The sequence below is a fragment of the Drosophila grimshawi genome, unplaced genomic scaffold (genome assembly GCF_018153295.1).
Source record: "Drosophila grimshawi isolate 15287-2541.00 unplaced genomic scaffold, ASM1815329v1 contig_44, whole genome shotgun sequence".
In the NCBI taxonomy this organism is placed as follows: Eukaryota; Metazoa; Arthropoda; class Insecta; order Diptera; family Drosophilidae; genus Drosophila; species Drosophila grimshawi.
Genome location: NW_025063240.1, coordinates 12,387,067 through 12,407,384, shown reverse-complemented (window position 1 = coordinate 12,407,384; position 20,318 = coordinate 12,387,067). Strand labels below are relative to the sequence as shown.

General features: G+C 37.8%; 1 protein-coding gene across 1 annotated transcript; it reads left to right on the top strand.

Annotated features, from left to right (window-relative positions):
* The first annotated feature begins 749 nt into the window (after positions 1-749).
* Positions 750-19,049, top strand: LOC6556439 (G-protein coupled receptor dmsr-1). Its single transcript, XM_043215558.1, is given in 4 exon segments — positions 750-1,439; positions 15,667-16,020; positions 16,424-17,541; positions 18,192-19,049. Coding segments are annotated over 3 exon segments (1,992 nt in total). The 5' UTR covers positions 750-1,439; positions 15,667-15,958; the 3' UTR covers positions 19,004-19,049.
* Positions 19,050-20,318: the final 1,269 nt, after the last annotated feature.

The following is a 20,318-nucleotide window of genomic DNA, read 5'->3' as shown; positions in this document are numbered from 1 at the left end:
TTGCATACGTAATTCGAAACGTATTTTAAAGTCTTATATATAATTCGTAAAACTAAGTCTTTATAGTTTGACACTTTAATAAACTAAAAATATATATTTCCATTAATATAAACCATTTTGAGAACAGCATTGTCAAGCACTTAAGCTTATCAGAATGTAGAAATGGGAATGCAAAAAATAACAGCGGAAAATCTGAGCTCGAAGCGCAAGAAAAATAACCAAACCAAATGCAAATTGAATCACAGGCACACACACACAGACACATGCATGTATACCTAAATGACAAATAATATAATCCAAAACGTGCATACATTTGTGTATATGTATCTGTATGTGTGTGTGTGTGTGTGTCTGACTATATCAACACTAATCTAACAGTGAAACGGTTAGAAAAGTGTGTAAAAAAAATATATAAATAAATAATAAAAGAAAGCGAGCAGACAGAACAACAAGCATATAAAATATAAAAACGGTTTATGACCACTCAAAAAAGGATTTAAACATTTTTTCACACTGTCTTTTCAAGAGCATAAAAATTGTATTATTTTCACCGGTTCCTTTTCTTGTTGTTCTTATTTTGTTGGTAAAAATGGTATGCACTAAATCATTCCATTTGATGATTTATTACTCCTTGCGAATCTTGTTTGTGGAACGAAAGTAGCCAGTCAACTAGGCATGTTTGTCAGTTTGTTAAAATTCCTGTTATTCTCATAAATAGAGTGTAGCATGAAGTTTGCTAGAAATAAATAAGGCAGAATCACAGCAAAAAATGAGAGTGGGAAGTTACAACTGAAGTGTGAGGTTTCCATTCATGAAAACAATGTACAAATGCAATCCACATTGCAAACGCACGCAAAAACAAAATGGCTGCAAATCACTGAGAGCGAGAGAGAGACTGGATGTGAGAGAGCGCTTTGCAGCGTCAACAAGTCTGTCAGCTGTAGCTGTGGACCCCAACTGGCACACCAGTTGCGCCTTGTGGAACGCAAGAACAGCTGTTTTGCGCTGCCACCGACGCCGCCGCTGCCAATGCCATCGTACTGGCAACACTTTCGACAGGCGCACAGGAAATTGCCTTCAGTGCGTCCAACAGCTGGTCACAGATATTCCAGCTTATTCAGTTGGTTCTTCATTGCGGCGCCGCACGCACGTGTCTCGGCAACGCCACGGGTCTGCATCTGGATATTAGTAGCTCAGTTTATATTTCTTCATCGTTATTTCTGTTCACGTCTTGCGATGCGATGCGCCATTTGTGCGTGACACAAAACTTAAGAAAAAAAGAAGCAATCAACTAAAATTTATCACATTACAACATCTGGGCAAAATTATGGCTGCTACTGATATAAAATTTAAGTGATTTTTTAACAAAACAAAGATGATAAGTGATGGTTCGTTTGTTGACTTCAGTTGAAATCGGGTAAACACCATTTCACGCGGCTGTAAGTGAAACTCTATTCTTCAGTTTTTGTGTGTGCCGGTGAGGTGAGTCTTGGTTTAAGCACGAGCTTAAAACTTTTTGAAAAGTTCACAAAGTTGTCTTACAAGGGATTGAGGGCTTCTAAAATCCATTTAACAGCGCTCTACTCATGGCCATTGGCCCAAAGTGCTTATAAAACTATCTAGTTTTAAATTGAAATTTGTGGACGACATTGAATTTTGAATATTTATTTATATTCATATTTATGCAATGAATTATGCCTTACTGTTTTGTTGCTGTTATTCCAAAATGGAAGAGTTTAGATAATAAGCTTTAACTGAATAGTAGTTGATTGCTTTAATACTTTATAAGTCGTTCATTGCATTGCCCTTACGTAAGACAAAAGTTTATCATTTATCCATTCTTATCAGCCAGCCGCATGCTACACTCATGGCCATTTTAGTATCGACAGCCACATAAGTATATTCTTGGTTATTCTTTATGATCGATGTGGCCACAAATGTGCAATCGAAGTACCCTAAACGACCCAACGCGCACAACTAGCAACTGGGGTATAGTTTTCTGCGGAAAGTGTAAATAAAATTTATGCGAATTCATAAAATATACTTTTTTATAGTCTATAGTCGCTGCGCAACAAATCCACAATAAAAGTGACTCACATCATTTGTACAACTTTCTTGAAAGTCATAAAAATCATTTTCATTTTGTACGTATCTAAAAAAATGAAGGAGTCAAGATTTAACTGAAAAAATGGAAAACTAGCGACTGTAAAAGCTATAGGACAACACTACATAAAGTAGAAACCAACCAACGCCGACTTGAAACATATAAACCTGACATTTTTATACTTCTGTTAGATTCTATCTCCTTGCTTCTGTGTGTTGTTTCTTTTTTTATGGCCGCACAATAAAAGTCGAGAGTGAGTCGAGAAATTTGTATAACAAAGGCCAGAAAATAACCAAAGCACAACAAATGAAATGGGTGACCTAACACAATTTACAATGCATGAAAGGTTTGTTTGTTTGCCGAAATACTTGGCCAGTTAGCACGGAGATAGCGAAAAGTTTTCTAATTTCCCAAAAGGAAATTGCCGTTCGCAAGTTGACTTAACTTAATGCAAGCCTTTCTTTTTCACAGCACATGCCGCTCCTTATTTATGCAAACATTCCGAATTTCTGTCAATAAGAGCCACAATATGTGTTTTTCGTATATTATTTCTATATGCATAAAATGATCAAAGACGTAAGACATTAATGAGAAGATGGTCGTTAGTTTTAATTGACTTTTTCACTGCTGACACATTTATTTCAACACAATTTTTCTGGCGACAAAGCAAGACCATAAATTAGTGCAGCCGTTACCAATGTCCCAGACGAGTGTGATCGACTGGAGGATACCAAGTTTTTCAAACATAAATTTATTTACAAAAAAAATAAGCAGACTGGTGTTACTCTACTTACAAGGGTTTAACTAGCAGTAAATTATTTCTAGTAAGATTTTCGATATGTGTTAGTTAACAATTTAAAATATATGAATATAAAGACTTTAGCTGATATTAAAGTATCAGAGATTTATAGAATAATTTGAAATAACCTACATGGTTATTGCTATCTGACATATATTTCCACAGCATTGAGATACCCTTTTTCGAAATGCTTGTAATTACGGGGTACCTTTCAGCCGGCAATGAATGAATGTGGCCATAAATTCGGCTCTCTAATGTTCGCAGAGTTGTCTGACGTATTCATCACAGTCACAGCCCGCATGTCAAATGTCAATAGCCTATGTAATTGTAGAGTCGTGACTTTGGCTTTGACTCCCTCCTTTTCTCTCTTCTGCAATGATTTCAATGAGGCGCATCAAACAACAACAAACTTTTTACCGTGGTCAAGTTCATAAGAATTATCGCTTCAGTTGAGCTAGTTAGTTTTTGTTCAACTGTCCGTGAGACGGTAATTGTCTACTGTGGCTTGATCCCAACAGCTCAGCAAAGAAAATGATAACAGTCTTTGTCCCAGTGTAACCGCAATTTGGCTGGCTGCTTGAGCTCTGCTATGTCTGTTGCCAGTCTGAGACTGTCTGTGGCTTCTTTGGTTAAGAACAGAAACTCTTGTGAATGGCGTCGCTTTCACTTTTTCTTTGTACCATTTAAATAAATTGCTCGAGGAGTTTAACAGCTGAACACACTTAACAGGCCAAGTGGATGCTTAAAGTGAGCTTTGCATAAATTACTCTTGTTCTTCCTAATGCTTTCTTCGGGAGAATAAAATGTAACACATAAGCCACATGTGCTGCATTTTTGTTGTGGGTTTGAGTATATAAATCATAAATTAATCAATTTTTACTACGGGAAGTGTAACAATTTACAGCTTTTAACAAACATTCGAATAAGTTTGCGTTTACCTAAAAGATTCTATAAAAGACGATTACGAAGTCGATGACGAGGCTTGGCATGTGTGCTCAGAATGTGATAATCCAAACGGGTGATGCACAAAATAAATGACTATGCGCTTAGCCCACATTAAGACCTTTTTCACTATCAAATGAGACACGTAATGTGTGCGTCTAGCCTGCCTTGAAATTACCTACAATATATCAATGAGCATAGCCAAAAAATTTCAATACATGTATGCTGTGACCTGAGGATTTATATGGGTTGACAAAGTTGTGCCTGAATCGTCGCCTGGTAAAAAGTTTATGTGACATAAAAAGTTTTTGCTTACCCGGCTAGAACCGTTAAATGGATCAATATTTCATTTCGCCATGTCATGTGCGTCCACCCAGACTCCGTTGGGGCAAAATACTTGAAATAAATCAGTTACTCCTCTACATTGGCAGAGGAACTTAGCAACATATGTGTGCGCAATAAAAGCAAAAACAACAAACCCAGTCAAAGCTGCAGCGAAAACAATATGCAAATTACGTATGCATTTTATTCTGTGCAATGCCAACTGCAAGGTCAAAACCAGCCAGCGTTAAGATTTTTGCTCATCACATCCCATCATCAACAGCGGCTTGCTGCCAGCATCATTCCAAAAGCATATGCATGGGCGAAGATAGATATATACAGTGCAGATTTGATCAGTATTCATGTTTTGCCACCCTCTTTAAATTTTCACTTAGAAGCATCGTTAATATTGCATTAATCCTGGTGAATATTACGCATACGCAATGTGACGACAGCGAATATTGAGCAAACAATCTGAGAGTACAGCAAAAATGCATTTATGTTGATTGCGACTTGATATACATACAAATTTGATATCTATGCAGCATTTAATTGAAATAGTTGAACGGTTTGCAAGTTTGCAAATGCTTTATACGTTGGTATTAAATTAAATTGCATGCGTGATGCCGGGCAAAGATAATTGTAGTATCTCCTCGAGTATGCAATTATACATGATGCGCTCTGAAGAAATATATAATTATATAACTGTTTATACACAGATGCAATTATGGCCATTAGTTGAGGTGACGTTAGTTGAATGTGATTAAGTGCACTAAATTTAATAAATATAGCGACTGTTTAAGCTGGTCAGAATAGTTGAGGTATTTATATAAAAAGGTACTGATGATTATTAAACTGTGCTCCTTCTCGGCTAAACTTTCACCACTTTTCCGGGTGCAAAACATTTGACCTAATCATAATAAATATAAAAATAATACAGTAGCAAAAGTAGCTGCGAACCCTTGTTATCCAGTCCATTCACTTGGCGACCCACCCGCACACTTTAGGAGCAGAACATTAAACAAAGTGCAATAAACCATTGCATAGGAAAAGGGGGCGTACGTGGGCCTTTAAGCTCAAGCGCTTTGTTTACTTGACCAGCATTAAACAGTAGCGCAAAGAAGTAAAGATGAACACTTTTCCAGACAGAAACAAGAGACATTGCCCCGCATGGCAACAATGACGAGAATGGCAATATCAACAATCGACAAAAGATGCGGCAGACGGCCCTTAAGAGATTATAAAGAATAAAGTGTTGAGTGCTGACTGGGCTGATCAAAAGGGGATCCATTGTCCACATGCGAGATTTGTTTTTTTTGTTTCTTGAACACTGCGTTCTGATGGCATATTTCACTTAAGTATTACTTTCTTTTTATGTTCCCAGATTTTTGTGTATTCAGCTTAATTTTTATTTTGTCAGAAACATAAACAACGCCTCACAAAAAAAGAAGAAAGAGAAAATCTATTTGTCGTCTATTGACACTTGGCGAATTATTGGGTTATGAGGTTTTTGGCTTAGCAGCAGCAGCCACGTGCTTAATGCTTAGCACTAGTAAACGTGTTATTGCACTAAGACACTTGGTTGATTTGCATACAGCTGCTTATCAGCAGTATTACCAAAAAATTTCACATCCCAGACATTTTTCACTTTGCAACGTCATTTGTCTTGCAACCAAAAAAGAACCGAAAACTACATACTCTATACAAGCAACACTTGCAACGTGCACATTGCAACGCAACACATGGAAGTAAAGAGGCAAAGAAGAAGTTGTTGCTGCTTGGCTGACTGCCAACAGTGGCTGTTGTCTATTGCTGGCTAGAAATCCACTTTTTGACTTGCTGAAATGCCAGTCTTGGGAATATTGTGGTATAAACAGGAAGCGGTAAGGGCATGCTTATTACCTGATGTTGACGTTTCTCAACAGAGTGCTGTCAGGAACCGGAAAGTGTCATGTCTTCAGCTTGTATATTATCATTGGAAGGATTCCCAACAGCTCATTCGCAGACATTTATTGAAATATTTAGCAGCGCACTTTAAATATTTAAATTTAATCAAAAAAATAGCAGTGAGAGAGAGAGAGAGAGAAAGAGAGAGACAGAAAATGTGCCAAACGAGTGATTGAAGCCACCAAATCGACTGAAAATTGAAATTTACTTGCTTTTCAGATACAGACAGTTTGCTTTATTCGCACTTTTTGTTTGTATTAGTTACTTTTAGTGTAAGTTGTGTTGAGTTCGATTTGCGGGGCGATGCCCGCATATCATGTACATCATCATCACTCAACTATTCTGCACACGCCCGCAACTGTTAAGGTGTTTAAATTCCATAAAAAAGGAGCCCCAATTGCCAATATTTCAATGACACATGCACATGCTATGGCAAAGTGGTTGGAAAATCTCTATCACATTCGCTGATTGCACTGCTGCCTCATCGAGACACAGCTGCCCGTCTGTCGACAATTTATTAGATTTCCAAATATGCCACCCGCTGCTAAACAACTGACAAAGTCGAACTGTCGACGTGAAAAACGCGCTAGCGTGTTTTGTGGGTCGCCTGGAGGATATATGAGCAACTCCATTGAGCTACATGGTTGCATGCACCCCGAGCCATATGTCAATGATGAAATAGTTTATGTGGCACATGGGGCAGCAGCGCAGGGGCAGCGCAGTCAATAGTGATACTCAGTATTTGGCTTTGAGCTATAAACTATTTTATTACTTTAGGTACCGGTGAAAATGCTATGGATTAAATTTGAAATAATGATTTTGTTGTTATTATTAATATTTCATGATAGATTTTGTACTAACAAAGAGAAAAAAGATTCTACTCTTTTCACACGATTAATTTTGGGTATATCAAATAGACATTCCTCCAAAGACTTACCCAAGTTTCCAAATTGAAATCTTACGCGCTTTTGCTTATCCAATTTGTCTGCGGGACATTAATCTGTTCGAGCGAACTTTCGTTTTAAGTCTTAACAAACTTAAGTTTGAAGAATTGGGATAATTTAAGTATCAGCTTACGAAAAATAGCTTTGTAGCTTAAGATGAATATTGTTCGTGTCATAAAAGGCGACAACGACTGCTTTCTGAAAGAATGCTAGGGGCAAGTGTCTAAAAACACTTTTGTGTCCGTCCAAGTCCTCTTACCTTGGCCGTCTACGTTTTAGTTTCAAATTCCTTCCGTTGCTGTACTCTCTATTCATGTCTCGAGTGTACTCAAGTGCCTCTGGCTACTTGTAAATCTGCCTAATACTGAAGGGCATCCACACACTCACACAAGTCACACCTGCTATAAAAAAACAAATTTGCTGCTGCTTAGTTCATTTTTTTAGTATTCTCGACGCTATTTTTGCGCTCTGTTTTACATATCTGCCCTACTTTTCAGCCTCTTACACTATTTATTTAACTTACCTGCTTAGTTTTGCAATTTTCTCAAGTTTCTCTGCCAGCTTGTTGACCTGATTCCGCAGTTTCCGCATCCCTTTGATCAACGACTCCAACACGTCTTCTATTTTAATTTAATTAAAACGACAACCCTTCTGCTTAAAGTCTTCTTGTAGTATAAAAAAGAATGCCTGGAAGTAAAGCGCTGTGTAATTTTACTGGGCTCTTGTAATTTTATATGGTACGACAAAGAAAAAGGTTGGTAGCAAACGCTGGTCAAGTTAGTAAATTCATGGAAACAGCGATTTTATTATTTATTTTTCTTAGCTGGATAAGTCGCTCATTCAGTAAGCCACTTGTGTTTTTCCAGCTTTTCTCCACGCTCAAGGTAAACGATGCTGCCACAAGAACTCATTGTACTTGCCACTGCCATTGTTATTTGAAAGCCTTTAGCCCACCGAAAAGTGCGAATGCGAGTCAAGTGCTCAGCAGAAATTTCATGGATCGCTTTTGCAGTCAAGTGCCGTATGAATATGCAATTTGGCTTTGTTCTGATGTTCGATGTTGAGCAACTGCTTCACATTTGCATAGTGTGCAAAGGGCACAGTCTTAAAAGGTTGCCAGCGCCAGAAAAAATATGTGAATACATCAAAGCTGTTGCCCATAACTGAATCAATCAGGTGTGGTGACTTTAGAGCCTGTAACCAATATACAGTAGTAGCTGTAGCATTTGCTACCGACTTACCTATTTAAGAAAGTCAAATTTAAGGTCATAACATACTTAAGGCCATAAGAAAGTTAGACGAAAGCCGGTTTTATGACACTTAGCTTAATTGCTAAACCTTATGTATGCATAACGTTGCTTAAGCTTAATATAACTTTGGCAAGTAGTGCACAAAATGAAGAGCCTGTTTTGCCTTTGGGGCTATAACTATACAGACAAGAGTTGCTTACGCACTTATTTTATGCGTTGCGGCATAATAAACAAAACGAAATTTGAGTGAAGTGAAACTAACGAAATGAAATTTATTTGTGGTCCCATGCGGTATCTCCTTGCATCACATAAAGCTTATCAAATATTTTATACTTGTATATGGCAGAGGCAACGACGCTGTGCAAAATATGAATATTTAAAATCATTTTTAAAGTGACTGGGAAAAATAAAAAATCAAAAGAAAGCAGCAAGGAGCAAGGTCGTGTTGGTAGCAAGAATCGTAAGCCTCAAATGGTGTTACGAAAATTGTTGTAATTTTATAATATGTAATATACGAACGCACAAATAACACACATGTGGTTAGCTGCAAATGCGCCCTGGGAGCAGCCTTGAAGTAGGCAGCATAAAATTACCATTATCATAAACACTCACGTCCACAAAACCTCGCACACGTAAATTAGCATGTATAATATATATTAGTATTTACACCACGCCAGCGGCTCAAATTTAATTGGGCGTGCTATTACCGAAAATATTGTGGGTTGGAGGTGCATAGGTAGTGAATCGATAAGTTGCGACGCAATGGGTATTTCCCAAATGGAAAGTTAACGCTTTGGGAAGGAAAGTCCATTCCGATACCACTGGGAAGTGGCGTGCTTGCAGCTTATCGAAACTTTTCGAGAATACTTTTCGCACATATGAATTTAAAATATTTGAAACTGGTAGAGTTCGTACTTTAATAATGAACATTTTTTGCCAGGAAATTGTTGTAAGTTTGTTTGAAATTTGTTAGGAAAAAGTTTGTGAACAGAATTTTATGAAAAGGAATCAAGAATTATGTGTGCGTACAAGAAATAAATAATAAGAGGCTAACTTAATGCTCTTGGTTAAACAATGTGAATCATGATTTTCCGCCATTTTCGTTGTTTGTTGAATATTAAGGAAATTATGTATAATGTACAAAGTTTTGGGTAAGAAAAATTGTGTTTATTTCGATTATTTTAGGAGATTCGACGCCAGTAAAGGAATGTTATCAAATTTAAAACGCTTTTTTCGGACAGTTTAACAAGATACCAAAATAAAACGATGTGTTGGTGTATCAATCAATCATTTTGGCTATTTTAATTTCATAATGCGACAGGATATACATATATTAGGCTTTCCCTTTACGGAGTTTGAACAAGTAGTGCGCATCTGCTCGGACTTTCTATTTGGCAAACTCATTAATTTGATTATGACACTGCAGTAAAAAATTTGTTTGACTATGAAAAATTGATGGCATTTACTTGACTGAGTCTTTTACACAATTTATAGTATATATTTTTTTTTGAATGCTGTCTGGAAAATTTTGTTAAGGCCACACTTTTGGCCACAACTTGATGTTGTTGGTCACGTTGTGGCCCGGGCTTTATCTGACGATTGGTTTGCAAAATTGATGCCGTTTTAAAAGAATAATATCAACATGAATGAAAAATCGCCGTATGAAAAGCTGAATGAAAAACTCTCGTATAGAAAATACAAAAAGGCAGTTAAAGGAACTGCCAACAGGTACTGATGACAAACTCAAAAATAATTACATTAGAGTAGACTTTGGGCTAAGTTAAAGCAGTTGCGTGTGAGCGCACGTGTGCTTCTGACAGCATTTTCCTTTTATTTATTGTTTCATTTTTGTATACTTTGGTCCCTATGGGAATTTAAAATATTTACTTTCAATAAAGTCTTGCAGCATTTTTGTCAGTTTTAAAGCTAGATTATACAATTTTCAAGTTAGATTATTGATAAGTTTCCTTCTCCGTAACACATAATGTCAAAATATTTGGATTAGATTATTACGTGGTTGGTCTGCCATCTACAAATATCTTACTTGTTAATATTTGTTATTTAATGCTCACAACAAATATTTTTTCCTTGCTGTGGATATTATTTTTATTTATTGTGGTATCTCGGTAGATATGGTCGGGTAGCTGATATATTATTTAGTAGCAGCATGGGTTGCGTGACTGTCCAAGAAATTCCATCAGAAATTGCATGCCATTCCAAATTTGATTATCAGATTTATTGAAAAGTGAAATTAAGAGTTAATTATTTTGTTGCGTGCTTTTTTAATTAGTCAATAAACATGTGCATTTATTTACATACTTAATAAGTGCATACAAAATAATAGCCAATTTAATGAACGAGCACAATTAGTCTCATTAGCTATTATTGTTACATAAATTGTTGTGGTAGAAGCTCATAGCAATTTTAATTAAACTTGATGGCTTGATAAATTTTACATCTACTTCAGTCAAACCGAAAATGTTGTTTTTAATAAAGAGCTTGATTAAATATGCGTTGCAAAAATGGTTGATAAAGCTGTCATAAATTAATGTAATTCGGGAACTCGGCTCATATTTGTTGAGCCCATCATAACAAGGTGCGAAAGATTATATTTTTTATGACGTTCAGCTGCCAGTCAATAATTTATTGATATTTTATAGAGATGGAGAGTGAGAGTGAAAGCCGTTAATAAACTTTCAATTGTCCAAATGATCAACAAAATAAGTAAATATTAGAACATCTAATAAACGAGCTCATAAACAATATAACCAGCAGTCAATCTAGACAATAAGCTGACATAGATAAGATACAACTTGTTATTATAGCCACAGGGAACGCAAATTAAAAAAATAACTGCCATTGGCGCATATATTTTGTGAGGCTTAATTGAATTTAACTTCGAAGCATGGCAAGTGGCGCCACTTGCTGCCGCACTTTAATTTATATTACAGTTGAACAATGCTTGGATTATGCTTAAAATGAGTTTCACATTTATAAATGAAACTATATTCAAAGCTCGCAAAAAAATTTCAAACACAACTATATCTCCAGCATTTGCATTTTTAATTAAGCTCGATGTACCATAGTTTCAACAAGATCTTACAAAAAAAGGCTTTCGAAGTTGGGTCTTTCATATTTTCAGCCTTTTTACATGAAATGCAACTCGAGTGTTATTACCTTGACCCTAGTAATGGAAAAACAACAAAGAACATAGCTACCACTCTGTGTCATGTGGAATGTGTTGGTTTTCATTGTCTTCTTTTTTGGCAATGAAATGTGCAGTTGTTTTTGTTCCTTGTAGCTGCGGTTGCTTTATGCCTAAATAGCGGCCAACTGTTATCTCTCTTTGCTAACGACCCTTTCCACTTACCCCACATTTGTTGGTGATGTGCTTGTGTTGACGCTGCTTTTCTGAATGCTTAATTATGAAATGCTGTCACGAATGTGTGCCTCTGCATGTGAGTATATATGTACATAAGTGGATATATGTGTGTTTGTGTGCATTCGCGCCACTTCACCTCAGTAAATATTTGGCTGACAACATTGCTTGTCAAGCCATATTCCAACAAAAGCTTTAAATCCGTTTATGTGAATTAACATGCCTGTGGTAGATTAACGTTAAGAACTTAAATTAAAATACAGTCATTAAGTAGTATTGAGTGGGCCATGCATTTATAGCTCTCACAATTTGCGCTGACTTAAAGCACAGTAATTTATGATCTCTCATCAATGTGGAAAAGGGCAAGAACATTGCCATAATACGATTTTGTATACATATTTTCATCAATGGCCTTGACTGTGATTTTTTTCAAGCGCAGACAAAGTTGAGCCAACTTTGTTTCTTCAAGATATATTTCGAGAATCTGCTGAAGTGTGTCTAACGAGCAGTTGACCAACGCAAAAAAAAAACGCTTTTTTCAAGGAAAACAGGTCGAAAGTGAAACCCTTCAGGCATTAGGTGGAAACATTGCTCAGTAAGTAGTGCCCGCTCTAGCATAAGTTGTTCGTCGAGTATTCTCAGGCATATAGCGTAACAAATGCCACGTGTACAGGTTGACCTTAATGGTTTATGAGTAAACATGCCGATGTGGGTGTTGTATGTGTGTGTTTGTCCATATTGAAAGAAATCCGGTTTTACAGTTCGAAACGCACACGTGTGCGACTGACTGCCACTAGGTTTCCACACACACACAATACTCAAGTATAAAAAGAAATACACATTCGGGTACCAACTTGGGTCTGTATTCATCCAAGCATTCGCCTCTCGAAATCATCAAAGCAATAGGCGGAAGTAAATGTGCCAACAGCAAGCAACTAAATCAGCGTAAATAATTGAACAGGTATGCGTAATATTCAATTAAATTCATTAGATTACAAATGGAAATCTAAATGTGAACGGAAATGGTCGGTCTGCTGTCAAGTGCAGGCCATAATATTCAAATGTGGCATTGCGGTTGGTCCAGATTGTCATAATTCACTTTTGGCCGCTTACTATTCCTAACATGTTTTATCAATATGTTGTTTAGGTCGTTTGTTACGTCAACTGCAGTAATTTTTTTTTCGTTAGCATTTCTTTATTGTCATTTATTCATTTTCTGTGGAAAGTTATTTTTATTTGCCAAACACGTATATTTTATCAGTCTATTGGCACATTGCTTAAGTGAATTGCCTTGTGAAGCATTTGGTTTTTGATCTGTTCCCAATTTACTACCTTTTTGCTTATTTTACCCATATTCAGCTACAAATTCAGTTAAGGTTTGTTTTGGCATTTGCTATTATATTTGCAACTGTTGTTTTTGAAGTTTACTTTAAAACTTTTTCTCTCCCTATTTTGGCTTAGGCCGTCCTACAGAGTATCTCTTAATCGAAACTCTGCAACTATTTACTTGCTGGCCAACTCACAGTTTTCATCCCAAGTTTCTTTGGCTTCAATTCACAATCATTTTGATTGCCATTTCTCGAAATTCACTTTTCAACTACTTTATTGTGTGTGTTAGAATTAAAAGTCAAGCACTGTTAATACTTTAAGATTGCATTCAATGACCTGAACCTTTTGATGTAAAGACAAATGGAACTCGGGTAGAGTTTTAGATGGATTTCAATTAACTTGCTGGTGCAGAAGTTAACTGGATTTTAAAGTATTTTCAATTGGGTAGAAGAGCTGCCAATTAGAACAATACAAGTAAGTAAAACGTGCTTATCAGTCTCACAACCAAACAGTGGTTGAATTATAATTATTATTAAAACCTATGCCCTTGGTGCGAAAAATGGTTAATCTAAATGCAGAGAGTGTCTTTCCCAGTTGAATGAAGAGCTTTAATAAAAACGAGAGGGAGAAAAGCAAGCTTCCAATATATACAACAAATTTAAAGCACAGCATGTGGCTTAGCTACACTTAATCGAATTCTGTGCAGATCTTCTTGAAACTGCGTGAAACACTAATAAACAAATAGCTTAAATTTCTTGGAAACCACGCCAAGACAAAATGTAGTGCCCAACCACACACCAGTCATTCAGTCAATCATTCAGGCAGTCAGTAGCAGAAACAGGGGGTGTAGCAGGACTCGGTCTACTGATGGAAATATATAATTATATGTATATATGTAGCGTATGCCGCACATTAACGTCTGAGACTGGAGCGTTTGCTGTTCAGCAGCTGCGTACATTAGCATTTCTTTCTAGAGTCCGGTTCTCTTTCTACGAAGACCGGAAACCGTTGAAATTGAGGCAAGTCACGTAATGCCCATCAGCCCCCGCATTGGCAACTTGTTGATGCCGACAACAGCAGACTATATGGCATAAACACTTGGCATTTAATGTGTTACCAACGTGCCATTTAAATCATCTAATGAAGCCGTTGTGACCATTACCATGGTCTAACATTATTAATGAGGTCCTCAATAATGTGCTCACATAGTCAGCCTTGAGCCAGAGTTCTGGCCTATTTTAATTACGATATACATTGTTCGTTGCCAGCTGGTTCTAATTGGTTTAAGTTGCATTTGCGCTCGATGTTTCCTATTATTTAATAATATTCCAAACTGTGGCAAATACGCAAGGCTTTGCAGGCTGCCCATTACTTGCAGATGTGCCAACGGCAGATAGTGGATTATGTGTCTATTTGAGTGTCAGTTTTGGGCTCAACTAGGTCAGATTTAGCATGAGGGATTGTGTACCAAACCAAAATGCCAGCAAACTCAACGGAGATATAGATATAAAACTGGCTTTGTCAGTTTTCAGCTCTTAAATAAAGAAAGCATGTGTACAAATTGTGGCCTGAGAGAAATTTTGGGAGAAATGTGATAAACAAAAAGTTTTAATTAAATGTTGGAAGTGACTGCGGTCACATGGGATGCAGATGGTTACAGAGCTACAAATACAGCTGCAGTGTGTAAAGTTCTGTTAAAGCCCAAATGTGGTCGACAAAGTGCACAAGTCAAGTGGACCATGTAACTGACTGTCAAATGTTACTTTTACAGTTTGACATTGTCTGTTTGCGTTGTAGGCTAAATTTACATTGCGTATACGCAGCATGTGTCCCATCTTAAGCTGCAGCAAACCAGCACTGCTGGTGGACAATTGATGACAAAATCATTGCCTTCGTTGGTCGAAGCCAACTGCATGAGTTGACTTGCCTTTGTGTGAAGAAAATTGACATGTTACTGTCCCATTTCTTTATTTTTACTTTTTAACCGAATCACCTCTGTTTTTGCACTGGGGGCGTATGTATAGCAATGATTGCTTCTTGGGAATCGTTTTTGTTCGTCTCACGTCATTGCTTGGTAACTGTTCTGTTTCTGTCAATTACTTAACCTAAACTGTTTTGGACCTGAAATGTATGCTTTGTTAAGCAAACTTTTAAGCTCTTTTTTTGCTTCAAAACTGAACTTTCAAAGAGTTTGATAATAAAGAGCTTTTAATAAATTTCTGCAACTAAAAGTCTGCTTTGATTAAAGCATGATTTAAAGGGGGAACCTTGATGAATAATGTCTCATAAAATACTAGGTACTTAGTAGTACCAACTGTAGTTAGGAGTTTCAATTCACAATTTTGTTTTTCTGTTTTTTTTTGCCTCACTTTGCACTTGCCTTGCTGATCCGCCATTACAACTACTAAATTTATAGCCCTGAACTTGAATTTTAGATAAAAACACGTCATATTTCACTTTTCATTAGCATGTAACATGAAAAATTGTGCTTAAATGGTGAGCAATGAAAACAAAATTAATGGCAACACGTAATAACTTGGCCTTTTCACACGAAAGGTTCGCTTGCCTTTAACATGCTAGCCCAAACCCCAAAAAAATTGCCAAACGCAATGCACGATTGTTAAACAAATATTTTGTTCATTTTATTTCAGCTATTTCAGCAACAGGACAAGCCAAACAATTTAAATATTGGAAACTCGCAAGTGACCAAATAAAAAACCCCAAAGGAATTTTAATGAAGAGGCAGAGTTGGCTCGTTGCGGCATGCTGACAGCGTACTGCTGAACCACGAGTGCCACGAACACCACACAGCTTAAAGTGTACAGAGGAGGAGTGCATCCGGTGTGGGAAGTTGGAGGAGCGAAGGAAAAACAGCAGCCAGACCACGGACGCAATCAGGCGAATCGCCATCATTCAAGCAACTAGCCGAACAATATTAACAACATGGTCACGAACATGTCGCAGCCGCATTATTGTGGCTCCAGCATCGATGATTTTCACACAAAGTAAGTTTAATGATGGTATGGCAGGCCGAAGTGGTCAGCGATTGTGGACTCATTGCCTCCTGGTGGGTGTGCAGTTTCAGTAAATTAATTACTTTTTTTTATGTAATTTACATTATTATTTGCTTGCTTACGTGATAATTGATGTGTATATAATGAGATCAGCTGTATAATTACCATGAAATATTTTGGGCGGCTGATAATACGTTGTGTGTGCTTACTTTTTATTTGATAATCATAAATCATACTATGGGGCATAGACGTACGGTAACAAAAACTAATTATCTAACCTAATGAACTGTTGAAACGTGTGTATTCTTAGTTATTATTCAATTGCACTAACATATTAATAATCTGTGTTTATTAAATTGCACTGTTATTAATAATTTGTACACTTTCTCCACAGCTACAAATATTTTCATGGATATTTCTCGCTCATCGTTTGCATTTTGGGCACACTTGCCAATACACTGAACATAATTGTGCTGACTCGTCGGGAGATGCGTTCGCCGACGAATGCGATACTCACTGGTCTGGCTGTTGCCGATCTGGCCGTGATGTTGGAGTATATACCATATACGGTGCACGATTATATACTCAGCGCTCGTTTGCCGCGGGAAGAGCAACTGAGCTACAGTTGGGCGTGCTTCATCAAGTTCCATTCGATATTTGCCCAGGTGCTGCACACCATTTCAATTTGGCTGACAGTTACGCTGGCTGTGTGGCGTTATATTGCCGTCAGTTATCCGCAGCGTAATCGGATCTGGTGTGGCATGCGCACCACAACGATAACAATAGCGACAGCCTATGTGGTTTGTGTGTTGGTGGTGTCGCCGTGGCTTTATCTGGTCAGCGCAATAGCCAAGTTTTTGGAGACACTGGACGCCAATGGTAAGACCATCAACTCGATGCCTCTGAGTCAATATATTATCGATTACAACAACGAGGAGAAAGTGACGCTACAAGTTATGTCCAGCACCACACCTGACATGGCCTGGCCGATAGTCACAAGTGGCACTAATACCACAGCAATCAGTATGCTTAGCTATTCCACAGTGGTGCCACTGATCACAAAAGCAACAACAACAGCTCTGTTCGAGAGTGGAGAGCGCAACGTAACTGTTTACAAATTATATCACAGTGAACTGGCCCTTAATGATCGTCCACTGCGCAATGCCACATTCCTCATCTACAGTGTGCTGATTAAGTTAATACCCTGTTTTGCATTGACTGTGCTGTCGGTACGCTTGATTGGCGCTCTGCTGGAAGCGAAAAAGCGACGCAAAATACTCGCCTGCAATGCGGCAAATGATATGCAGCCCATAGTCAATGGTAAAGTGGTAATACCCACGCATCCCAAGAGTTGCAAGCTCCTGGAGAAGGAGAAACAAACGGATCGCACCACACGCATGTTGCTGGCGGTGCTGCTGCTCTTTCTCATCACAGAATTTCCACAGGGTATTATGGGACTGCTAAATGCGCTGCTCGGTGACGCATTTCTTATGCAGTGTTACCTCAAGCTAAGTAAGTATAGAGGAAACTTTCATTATATTTCTTTGAATTGTATTTAACGAAAAGACCTAGGCGCTGGATGGAATTTTCAACAGTCCATGAATAAGACCAAATGAACAAACTATTACCATTGAAACACTTTTCAAATTTAAGCTGAAACTTACTTTCCAATATGAACAGATTCTAGAAAAGTTTGACCAGTTTCTGTTGGCACTTTTTGAGGCCACAATGATGACGGCAAATAGCATTTCTATCGTTAAAGCAAATATGAACCTAGAGTTCAAACCATGATTAAAAGTCGCTCAATTCTTATATTAAAAACGAATAGCTTTTGACAAAGTTATGGTAGTGGAAAATTTGACCAGTACCTATTGTGTTGTATTGTGTTTTAAGTCTCGCCAAATCGAATCACGATTGAAGTCACTCACGGGCTCAACATAACATAAATTGGACATTAATCATACGCACTGCTAAGCCACAACTGTCATTAAACTTCACATAAACCAGACATTTACTTGTTTACCAGCCAAATAGCTCCAATTATTTTGTATTTAGTTTTCTTAACCCAAACAGCAACAGACATGTTCAGTTGTCAGAGTCTAAACTCATTTTGAATGTGCACTGGCACTCATCGCTTTTTAATTCTGATTGTCTGTTTACAGGTGACTTAATGGATATCTTGGCACTCATTAATTCGAGCATCAATTTTATACTCTACTGCTCGATGAGTCGACAGTTTCGCAGCACGTTTACGCTGCTCTTTCGACCGCGCTGGTTCGACAAATGGCTGCCACTGTCTCAACACGATGGCAATGCGAGAGATGGCGCCGGCGGAGGATTGGATGACTATGGCCGGGAGCGACTGCTGCATACCGATGCTGTTAGCAAGAGCATGGCCATTGACTTGGGTGCGACTACACAAGTGACGAATGTGTAGCAGGAGTGTAGCCGGACGGTGTCAACAGCAGCGACAACAACGACAACAACAGCAGCTGCTGCGCCGGCGGCAATGACTGAAACAGCGACTGATGTTGATGAATGTGCAGCACTGGAAATGGACAGCACTAACGACATCTGCGTTGTTGAAATGCTGCAGCCAAAAGACACTGCCGGCAACAGCAGCAGAACAAGAAGAGCGGAACGCACAGCAAGAGATGCCAATCGACGGCGTTGCAGTGTGGGTGGCAAGTGCATTTGGCCTACAAGTGATTGGCTGCGCAGAATGCGACACAAACATCCTGAGCTACAAGAGCATCAGGAGCATCCGGAACGGGAACGGGAATGTGAAATGGAACATTCACGTACTCGACGCAGCAGCGTGCTGCTGATGGTGCTGCTCAGCGGCAGTGAGATGGAGGCCAAGGCGGTTGTTGTCAACGAGCAGCAGTCCATTTTGACAACGCCACAACCACAGCGACTCAAGCGCACCGCAACGGAAGAAATGGAAGATGCCATCGATGCCCTGTGGCTATAAATTAAGTAAATACTATAATTCTCTGTCTTTATATATGTATTTTGGATTATTAATTTGATTCTTCATTTATTTGATATTTGCTTATTTTTATAATTATGTAGCTTAGTATAATACCAAATAACAAATCGTTTAATACTCTCTCGCACCCATTTTGGCCAGCGCTGCATGCACGGAACGAGCCCCTCCGCGCGTGCATCGCTCCGCCAAAGTTTGTGGTGGTGTGGTGTCTTTGAACATTTATTTTGGGTGGTGCATAAGTTTCTCCAAGTGATACTTGACATAGTTTATTAGTGACTAAGTGCAAATGCGTATGTAATACCATAATTTAAGAATAGTTCAGGATTTAAGCCCTTCCAAATGCCTTTTGAATATTGGTCATCATTCTTGGCTATAAGTAAGCATCGTATGCTGTCTTTTGTATTACGATAAATTATTATACCTATGATTGGAATAAAATATGACTTTATGTAACTCTATAAATATTTGCTTATCATTAGATAGACTGAAGGGCAGGTAAGTGTACTTTTATTAAAATGAAAAATAAAACAATATCACCAAAACGAACTTAAGTCTTACATTTTAAATGACTACGAGTTGGTATTAATATAATAATAGGATAGTATTTATTGTTCCTATTTAAATTCTGTTTGCACAGCTCTACTTAATGACCTGTTCCTTTTCCCCGCAGATCCTTTATAAATAGTGTTTTTTTATGAAACAATTTCTTTTCGACCTCTAAAAAATCAATGCCCCAATTTGTTTTTTTATTGTTTTAATTTCCTTGACTGAGCGTCCAGCGGGACTGGTCATTAAAATGTTGCTGACTCATGGAGGAAAAAAATATAAAGTGGAGTTTACTTTTCAGTATTTACATATTTAAATGTTACAAAATAACGAATGGAAAACAGAAAGCCAGCAAATAACATTGATTAATAGTGGTCATAATCAAAATGCGACTTCCTATTTTTCAGTTGCGTGCAAAGAGACAACGTTTAGAAACAAATATAACAAAAACAATTAGCTGCCTGATGACCCAATTCGTAGCTGCTAATGGCATAATTTTGGTTCGTGATTGTTTCTATTTTATATGATATATAGCTTGTTTCATACTGTGATGCATTAGGGCGCCATTTTTTATAGAAATGGCTTTCACAATGCACGCAGCTGCTAAGAACTCCACTTTGACCACACCAAATTGTGTGAAAAGCTAATAAATGGCCAAAATTGTCGGCTCAAAAGGTCAAAATGCTTACACAACTGCTCACAGCTCAACCCGCTAATTTGTAGATGTAAAACACAAATTGTTTAGGGGAAA